This window comes from Phalacrocorax aristotelis, chromosome 7, assembly GCF_949628215.1.
Source record: "Phalacrocorax aristotelis chromosome 7, bGulAri2.1, whole genome shotgun sequence".
Classification (NCBI taxonomy): Eukaryota; Metazoa; Chordata; class Aves; order Suliformes; family Phalacrocoracidae; genus Phalacrocorax; species Phalacrocorax aristotelis.
In genome coordinates, this window is record NC_134282.1 from 16,427,468 (window position 1) to 16,437,890 (window position 10,423).

At 46.2% G+C, this 10,423-nt stretch overlaps 1 protein-coding gene across 1 annotated transcript; it reads left to right on the plus strand.

The window, feature by feature from the left end:
• Window positions 1–316: 316 nt before the first annotated feature.
• Window positions 317–9,662, plus strand: UTS2B (urotensin 2B). The gene is made up of 5 exons (XM_075098320.1): window positions 317–467; window positions 2,720–2,821; window positions 5,768–5,805; window positions 7,171–7,264; window positions 9,015–9,662. The coding sequence occupies exons 1-5, from the start codon at window positions 344–346 to the stop codon at window positions 9,038–9,040; spliced, it is 384 nt and encodes a 127-aa protein (XP_074954421.1). The 5' UTR covers window positions 317–343; the 3' UTR covers window positions 9,041–9,662.
• The last annotated feature ends 761 nt before the right edge of the window (window positions 9,663–10,423 follow it).

A 10,423-nucleotide genomic window follows, 5' to 3' on the forward strand; every position in this document is an offset into this window, starting at 1 on the left:
AACTCCATTAAAGCAGCAGCCCTAAAAAAATATTTTTTATATATCTATGTATGGAATGTATATTGACGTGCGTGGACAGTGCATGCCGGTGGGAACATCAGAATTCATCAGATCAGTCTGATATGAGATATATTGAACAGGTTCCATCTGACGTCTGTTACTGGGTTGTTCTGTCCACTCCCAAAGGAGTGAATCATATTGACAGGTTGAATTATATCTCAAGAGATATTTTTCTCCCCTCCTCCAAAGGCCATTTGCAATCACGGCACATCCACTGCCTCTTAAAAGTGAGCTCATCTGGCACTGGGTTGCATTGAAGTCCTCCACCGTGCCTGAAGGAAGAATGCTTTTGGGTGGTGGGAACATGGAGAAGATGTGGTCTATCCAGCTGTCCCTTGGAGTGCTAACCATCTTGACCATGACTGTGTATGTCCCATCTACACATGGAGAGCCTTTTTTACTACAAGGTAAGCTGGAATACAGATAGATGACACAGGTAGGTGGGTATCTTTTTGCTCTGCTTTGCTGCTTGGCATGGCCATGCAACACTTGCTTATCTGTGAAAGAAAATAAAATGAACCCTGAGCTATACTAAACAATCAGTTAAGATGGGCTACCCAGAGACTTGTTCATATTAGCATGAGCTAAAGCTGTCCTTCTGGTCTGCAGCTGGTCGTATGACACATTCTGCTAATCAGTAAAAATATCAGATCTGGTGAAAACTGGTAAGGGTAGCTCTTTTTTTCTCAAAAGAAAATTTCCAAGGAAAAAACATTAAAATATCAAAGAGTAGCAATTCCAGTATGCACCATATGAGATTTGACAGCTCATAAATGTCAGTAGTAGGGTGCTGCTGAACTTTTTTTATTCACAAAACTTCTTTATGTGTTCTTTTCCCATAATTTAATTTAATCTTAGCTTGAACTTATTCCGCAGGGAAATGTCAATCATTAATCTTCTTTCTTAAAGAGACTTGGCAGTAGAAAAAAAAAAAGCAGCTATATATAGGCTTGAAAATAACATCACATTTCATATTACTTTTCCTGTTATATCACCTATTTATTTTTGTAATGACAACCAAAACATTCTTGAGGCCACTCTATCTAAATACTGCTTCTGTTTAGTTTTTACTAGAGTGTTTATAGTGGTTTTTTTCTGTAGCAAATCCCCCAAATGACTAAAAGTAGCTATTTTAAAATCATAACTGTCTTTCAGACGTAGGAACGAGGTTTATAGCACTCCATGCTAACTGCAAGTTTTACACAGCGTGTAGCTCTGCTACATCCCTCGGGTTTATTTCTAGAGATCACAATCAGGACCAGCAGCTTCAGCCGCAGCATGTGGCAGGGTTGAGTCTGGGCAAATACGTGGAGCAGCACTTTGCCAGGGTCCCTCTGCTTCTGCAGATTTATGTGACTTTGGCTAATGGAGCTAATTCCCACATACTCTTGAGCATCCTTGAGGCTCATCTGGTACAATGTTTTGTCTCATGCGTAGCAAAAATAATTGCACTCATGCCATCACAGATATGTAGGGCTGATGGCTATACGAGACCATTTTCTCCTTTCTTAATTCCTTGAAGGGAGTGAGCAGAAATCCTAAAGATACCGGAAGAAGAGAAAATGAGCATCACTGCATCATTTTTTTCATTTTCCATGTATACTGTAGGCATCTTCTAGTGCTTTTCAGGGTCTGGGTGTGCGGCAGAGGTGTTCAGACCAAAGATTTTGGGGAATGGTCATTCTCCCTGTAACGTCTGGCTCCCATTCTATCATTCTCAAAAATGAATGAAACATTCAAGTTTCAGATGATCCCGGAAATCTGCTCAGAAGAGCTGGGAGGGTCTCAGAGCCTTCAGAGCTCTGATTAGTCCCATTCCCCACGTCTGTTGGTTTCTGCTGAACCCTTGAGCTTCACAACCATTCATTTGAGGGCATAGCCACAACCACTAAAGCTAAACCACTGAGAAAGTTCCCAAAAGGGTCCTTATAGAGAGGCCCAAACTGCTTGAGGACAACAGCTTGGGGAGGCTTTTTTCCAGAAAACAGAAAAATTCTGCATGGCCTACAGCTACTGTAAGAGGCTTCCTCGGGGATAAAGCAGCTCTCTTTGAGCTTCTCCACACTTTGGCTCTGTTCAGGAAACATTCTTTAATGCCACTGGCAATCAGATAAAGCAGCCCCAAGGCTGAGTGAGTGCAAGAATAGACTACAGGGCTGCAGGGCTTTTCAGCTATGGTACCCACACATCAGCCATCATGAGGAGCAAGTTCTCACCTCTATCAGCCCTGGGAAGATGGATGGGTGAGGGGGGAGCACCTGCAGTTTTGAGAAGAGAGGCTCTCATGGGTTGCTGTCTGGCTTTGCAGAGGCATCTGCTATATCTGCCTTAGAGAAGAGGTCAGGACTGTCTAAATCAAGGTGGTGTCTCCAGCTCTCTGCAGCCAGCCATGCTGATGCGGCTGCAGAGAGACTGGCCAGCAGCCCAGAGCTGGCAGGGCGGGCTCCCCCGTCCTGCACCCTTTCACTGCACAGCCCTCACTGTGTGGACATTCTGTGCTCACACATCTTCCTCTTCCCCCAAGCTCCTTCCACAGTGACAAAATGCTGACAGGAGACATTTTCCTTCCACTTCTTAGCCTTCTTAATTTTCTTTTAATATTGGGGGCTGGAGGGTCCATCCTTTTTGTCATTAGAAAAGTGTGTTTTATGTGCTACAGAGAACCGAGTGCTTCCGGAGAGAGGAGACTCAAATCATGAGGACACCCTGCTGACTCTCCTTCTTAATAAGAAGCTTGCATGGCAGAGACCAGAAAATATTGGTAAGCAAAGGGAAATGGAGATCTCAGCTTCTTGAATTTGTGTTTGCATGAATATAAGCAACCTGCTCCTCCAGTTCCTCAGAAATTCTGACTGGTCAGAAAGTGGAAGTACACAGTATGGTGCCTACATGTGATTAATGTCAGGTGTTCTACATCATGGGGGTCTTGGACCTGCTTTTGAACTATGATGTAAAGCTGCCCAAACCCATGCATCCTAGATCCTCAGACGCTCAACACTGAGCTGCCAAGGGAGTGTGTGAGTACATAACTAATAACAAGAAGAAATACTGCTGAGACCCTGGGGCCCTGCTATCCCTGAGACGTTGTGTACTGCACCTGGGGCATGGGATAGCCTTGGGGGTCACCTCCCCAACCCACACCCCATACAGCTGCATGTGCTTTTGAGAAACAGCTCGGTGTCTTGCTTGCCTGCTAAAACCAGCAGTATCTTGTGAGCACATAGGGCAGTGGAGCGGCATCAAGATTTTGCAGAGAGCATGTTGCTGAGATCCCTTGGGGTCAGGTGTAGGTTGGGACAACAGTGGTGGGAGCTCCCGTCTGAGCCTGAGCCCCTGCTCCTGCTGCAAGAGGTTGAGACAACAGACTTTTCCCACACAGCAGAGAGGCCAAAGATGAGCCACGTGGAGGCCTTTCCTGTCTGTGCTGTGTGAACAGGCACCAAATTTAAAGCCACCCGCATGTTGCAACAGCCTCCTAACTCAGACCTGCTGCAGAGAAACCTGGGCTTTCCATGCTACTACGCACAGACACTACAAGCACTATATGGATTACAGGGGTCAGTAATTCCCACAGCCACCACAGCCAGGGGAGGGTTTGGGCCGTATGTGGTGGTCCCAGGGCAAGAATCTGCCCTTCCCAGTGAAGACAGCTGAGAACGGGGCCCAGCAAAAATGCTGTTATGAAAATCCATTCGTCAAAATCACTCAGTGCTTTTCCCCAGCCCCTTGTTAATGCAGTGAGGCAGTGGTTAAACAATCCTGGGACAAATAAACACAAATAAATCAAGTCCTTATACTAACAAAGGCATTCTTCTTGCAAAGGGGATGCATTCAAGAAATAACATTTTTATGATTGGTTTATGGATTATTGCACTTATTACTCCTAGAGGAAAGGCTGCATTTTATGCCAGACAATTGAATATAATGAATCTCTGAGCAGAGCACAGACAGAGGATTTACAGCAGGCAGTTTCTCAAGGCTTCATCCATAAATTAACTTCCTTCCTCCTGCCTGAGATAATCTGTTCCAAATTTCGACCACTGTTCATTTTCTATTCATAGCAGTCATTGGCCGAGCTTACGGTTTGCAGAAAGTCGAGCCAATATAGGCACTTGGAACTCTGAAAGAGGTAAAAATGTGTATAATAACAACAATATTAATATTAATAATAATAATCTCTTAAGTGGCACTTTTCACTTGTAGATATGCAGGCCTGGCTGTCTCTACCTTATGGATATGTAAAAACTTGCTTGAGAGGAATCTGCCTGAGGTCATTGCTGGCAGTGCCAGGAACAGAGCCCTCACCGCCTAACTCCCAGCCCATCCCCATCCCCATCCCATCTCTCAAACCAAGCCCTGATGTAATGGAATTGCTTAGGGACTGCTGCTTTTTCTGTTGGATGAATATCTGTCAGAAAATATTCAGGATTTTTCAGTTGAAGTAAAGGAGAAACTGAGAAAGCAGTAAGCTCTTTTTTGGCACCCTCTTGTTCAGTTTCAAACATTTTTTTAAAAAAAGCCCAAGTCTGGCGATATGTCTGTGTGCTGGTCTTATCTGAAGTCAGGGGGAATTATGTCCTAAATCCCGTTGGAGATGCAGACCAATGCCTGCTGCAGACAAAGGAGACAGCTCCAGGGCTGCCTTTTGGCTTTCTTGTGGGGCCCAGCGGAGACATTCTTTAGCTCTTTCCTGGCTCTTCTGCTTATTTTAGTGCATTTTTTTTCCCAAACTGGCACTTAAAACCAGCTGATCACTTTGCATTTCCTTCCCAGGAGAACTTACTGTAGTCCAGTCATCGGTTTTGACTGAGCTCGTTTTTATATTGTGTTTTCTGTTGTTTCATCCAGCTTATTAAAAAAAATCAACTGTCTGTGACATCAGTTTGCATCTGGAATAAGTCCTCAGTCCTCAGGAGGAGTGAGATTGAAATCCCCCATCCCTCCCTGCAGATTTCCCTATTGTTAGTCCAGGCCCTTCCCAGTTCAGCTGGTGGTTTTAGATTCCGTTGATAGGCACCTAACTTTCCCTTTCTCCTGGATGGGGTATCTCAGGGAAGCTCATTCACCCCTCTGCATCATTTTTTGACAGTCTAGCACAGTACTGCTCAGCCTTGAGATCTCTATGTCTGATCTATGAAGCTGGTCCCCAGGCCCCTGTGCTCTCCTAACATTTAGAAGCGCAAAACCCGTGCAGTCACTGCTATGTTACTTTTCGTGTACAAAGCAGTAAGTTTGCTAGGCTAAATCTGTGTCTTCTGACTTCTGCCTGAATGGGGGATGTGAGGGTAAACAAGTCTTAAAGGAAGCAATGGAGGTTCATATAAAAGGCCAGTGACAGCAAAGCCAGCGTGAGGGATTTGCTGTTATCAGGCTGAAAATTAAAGAGCAGCAAAGAGGTTCACCTGAGTTGGTATCACACAGTACATGACCTTGTTGGGCCAATACCCCTAGAGCATGGTGAACAATAAAGCAGCCTCCCTCATAATGAAGAATTAGGGTAAAGTCTCATAGAACTCAGCAGAGGAAGCCTGATTTTATGTCACTGTTTCTGCTACCATAGCTTTGGAGATCACTATCAGGATAATGATAAATTATAATTAGGTCTTTTTTTTTGTCAACTACTGAAGAGGATAAATGAAGAAACTGCTTTGGATTTGACCTTTGGGAAGCAATGCAGATACTGATGTTACTCTCTCTGTTCTCGCAGACTGGGAGCTGGCAAAGAAATTTGAAGAGCTTGAACAGGTGAGAGGAATAAATGCACGGACACGTATCTGCATACTCTCGCATGAATAGCTAAACAACTGTGCATATTTTCTTTATGTCCTAGTCTTCTACCTTTACATCCTGCTACTCTTCATTCTGCTGCTATAATGTAAGCATGTATCACACAAAGTGAAAAGCAGAACTTGGGCTAAAAAGCTGCACTAGCTGGAAAAGATAAAAACAGAGCAAAGCTACAGACTAGTGCAATGAAGGCTGAGGCAGCTCCTGCCTCTGCCACCAGTGAAAGGCCAGTGAAGGCTAAGCCAGGAAAAAAATAGATACCAAAGGAAATCTCCATGGAAGAAATGGGAGGGAGAAGGGGAGGTCTTGCTGCTTTCCTAGGCATTGCATCAGCTGGCTGCATCTGACGATGGGTTGAAGTTAGAGGGATAGCCATTGCACACCTAATCCAGACTGATTTTTGTTCGGGTTCTTTACTAGGAAGGGAGGCCCCACCCAGGGTCAGAGCCCTGCTGGACTGTGCAGAGTGCACACACACACAGATAGCAAGAGGAAGCCCCATCCTACACTGAGCTTCCAGGAATAGGGAAATGTGTGCAGCAACCTTGACGTGGGTCCCACTGTGGCCCAAACCCCACAAGCAGTGGAAGGCCCTTTTACACTTTCTCAGGCCAGGTTCAGCTGTTGGCATGGGTCCTGGAGGTTCTGCTGGGTTCCACTTAGTACTTCTCACTTCAGACTGAAAAAACACAGTGTGATGTGCCAGACAAGAGACTGCCAGACCCTACCCGAGTCCCTCGCTCCAGTGCTGAGGGACAGTAAGCTCTGGCTTCCTGGGAACAATACTGCCAGAACAGAAGTCTAGATCATGGCCGTAGATGTTCCTGTAGCTACTGATGGACAAGAAATATTGTGGACTTTCCACATTATAAACAAGGGACATTAGCAAGAGCTGGGGGTGAAGGGAGGGCAGGGACAGCCCAGAGCAATGGAGAAGCAATGTTCTCTCCTGCAGTGGGTGGATGGCTGGAGACCTCCTGCCCCAGTACTGACTTGACTCTTAGTGGTGCGATATCCTTCTACACTGCCTCCTCTCCACATGGTTTTGCACCCTGGGGTGGCGGGGAAGAGCAGAGACTTTGAACGCAGCACTGCTGCCACCAGACAAGCAGCTTAATGGAGGAGGACATGAGGACGTGTGAGTGCTCCAAAGGCAGATCCTCCTGGAATGGTGCTGCTGCAGGGAAAACCCTGTCCACCCCAGTGATGCTGTCAGCCAGGGTGCCTGTTCCTTCTGTATCTGAGCCACCCTGTGCTTGCCAGTATACCGTGGAGCTCCTTATGATGGGACATTTGTTTACTGCTGTGTTTGTTTTTAAACAGCTGGAGAAGTTGAAGGATCAGCTCTCAACTGAGGAAGGGTCAGAGGTGGCCTATGCCTTGGAAAGTCTCTCAGCATCCCAGCCCAAAAAACGTGGTAGGTTTTAGGTTAGAACCCTGCAGCCATCCTGACCAGCTCTCATCTCCAGGGCTTCCTTTCTGCAGCAAAGACACCGACAGTGAACATGCCCCATATACAGTGAAAAACAGGTTGGCAGCTTTTCTAGCAGTCCTTGCCCTCTCTTGTTAATGGCTGACTGGTTTGGCAGCTGCTGAAAACTGTGTACCCAGCTCTGTCTGCTCTCAGGGCAGATACACTGGGTCTGCACACCCAGGACCTCGCTGGAGGCAGTCAGTGTCACATCCCTCTTTTCAGAGACAAATATGGGGTTATATGAGCAATAAGTGCTTGTCCTGGAGGGGGTGAGTTCTCTATGAACATGTCCCCGCAGTGTACCCATCGCTTTGCTCTGGGCACAAAGCTAGTGCTGAAGGCATAATGAGGCATGTGGACTGCATGCATTCCCCTCTGCCAAGGTCACTGTCTCCCTACAGAGGAAGAAGGAGCACTTGTTTGTGCTGCTGAAAAGCATCTAAAAAAGATGTGGAAATCAACAAAGGATGCAGGGAACCAAGATCTGGCAGGTCCCCCGGTTGGTCTCCAAGATTTGTCCAGTCTGTATCCAGTGACTCAGGAGTGTATGCTGCTGCAAGGCTGCCCCTGACAAGCACACGGCCAATGCTGTTCATGCTGGCTTTCAGTGGATTCCTCTACAAAGCAGTGGCAGCTATAGACCAGAAGTCACTGATGACAGATCTGTCCTAAAAACAAAAGAGCTAGTTCTGCCCTTACCCCACATGCTCTGTGCTTGTGTAAGCTGACAACCTGCCAGACAGCCAAGAGAAAATCCCGCTATGCAAAGCTTGCTTAAGTGCTTAGGTGATCCTTAGACGATCTGCAATTTCTGAGCAACCCTGGAGGCTATCATTAATTTGACTAATCTAATTCATGCCCCCACCAGTCTGGGAGGTTCAAAGGTAGATAAAACTACTCCCCTCTGCCAGGTTTAAATCAGATTCTGCCAGAAATTAAAGCAGAGGATCTTTGTCTTCATCTAAAATCCTTCCAGTCTGGGGGGGAGCTCATGTCTCAGCATGAGCAATGCTGAGAGAAGCACTGCTTGGGAGAAGCTTTCTCCCAAGATCCTGCTTTCAAAAATGAGGTAGAAATCTCTTCTCATACTTGACATTAGGAGACTCACTCAGGATTCAAAGAACAGGGCATGCTGGTGATACAGCTATTTTTTCCAACACCAAAACATGCATCCTTGCCTAATCTAGTCTTCTTAGAAGATCTCACAGAGATCAATGTTGTTTGGAGGTCAGTTAGCTGCAGAGTGATAGAGTGACTGGGTTTTTAAAAAAACTGTAAGGATCAGATCTGGTCTCTCAAGGTCAGTATCCTGCTCTTCCAGTCAGCCACAGGTGAAAAACCCTGCATACACTGCTGAGGGAGCAAAACTGCTGGCCAGTAAACAGGAAAGAAACAGCTGATTCCTGATATTGCTGAAGTAGAGCAAAAGGAAAAGCAAACCCTTATAAATCAAACAACACAGAAACAACTTTTAGACCCCTTATTTACACTATAAGCAGCTAAAAGAAACACCTTCTAGAAGTGTCATATGAAGTCAAAGCTGGTTATTGAGATGTGCCTGGGAACCTCAACGCTGGCCTCACACCCCAGCGCTCTCAAGACTTGGGGCTTTTGAAACCCACTCCAGGGCTAGAGTGGGAAGCTGGAAAAAGTCCCTTGGATGCTAACATCCTTCTCTTGTATCCCTTCCCAGCCTGCTTTTGGAAATACTGCATCTGAAGGCTTGCCAGGACTGGAGGATGAAGATGAGCCCTTCCCCAAACTGCCTTGCTTGGTTATGTGTTAAGGGTTTGTTCTGTTCTCTCATCATGCTGCTAAGTTGGATGCCATCCTCTATGACCACACCACAGCCAAGTCTAACAGGGACCACGACAGTAGTTGGTAGCCCACTACCACTCTCCACTGTTCCTTCCTTCCAGGTTTAACCTACTGTGATCTGCCACTTGGAAGATGCTTCCCAACTTTCCTTGCTGTCCTATGTGTGCCATTCAGTCTGCTGCCACTGTACACTCTTCCCCTTCTCACCAGGTCCCCTGAGGCACCAAACACTAACTCAGTTCCCCCGAGCTTGGGTCTCTGCCCACATCTGCAGACATTGCTCACAGAGGTGTCTGGGTTTCCTGTCGCCTCCTATGAGCAGGCCTGTGATGACCTAACACCCGCTGTTTGGACAGGAAGGCAGACTGAGTGTAACGTGAAGGGCTCAGGGCTGCCTGCCCCAGCTTGCTGAGCCAGAGCTGTTCCTTGTCATGTCTCGTCAGCATACACAGTAGGTTTGGGGGAGGACAGGCACAGAAGTCTGGATCCTTTGGGTATCATTCCAATAAAGATTTTCTGTTGCAAAGAAGCATATGCTGTTTTGTTTCTTACCCCTTTCAGAGGCCCAGTGGGCAGCATGTTTCTCTTTATGTAGGCTCTTATTACCTTAATCGTTCATGTGAAGTTTACAATGGAAAAAAAAGCTCCCATTAAACACCTTGGTATAGCAACACTGGCCTGTTTTCATGTGCCTGTGGAAGAGGCCCTTCCTTTTGACCAGAATTGAGACTAAGAGTTGGGTCTTCCTCATGGCTATGTGTGGGCCACCATCCTCATAGGACTGGACCAGACCCACTGATTTCCACCTACTCCCCTCAAAGAGGTGTTTTGAGCAGAGATTTTTGGCTCATCTGACCGGTCAGTGCAGATGCTAGCTGGCTTTTTCTAGTGCAGAATTATGTCTGCCCCTGTCCAAAAGGAGGAGGTCACAATCCATCAGTTGTTCCTACATACACATCTTAAGTCATGTTACGCCCATTTATTTGAAAAAACAAAGGGCTATGTTCCCAAAGGTGTAAATTCAAAACGAATCCTGATAATAACTTTGAGGTTTCCAACAGTGTAAATGAGTACAGAATCTGGTAACAACTGTGAATGTGTAGACTGATTTTAACTAGAATTGAACAGTCTCTCCAGCCCTGTTGAGCCATGCCGTTTAACTGTAGCTTGCATACTATGTATTCTTCAAAACTTCACTTCTCCCAAAGCTGTGATTACCATGCCACATTCATTGCCGTGGGCTCTGGCAAGAAGTGCACGCTTACCACAGCAGTACTTTGTATG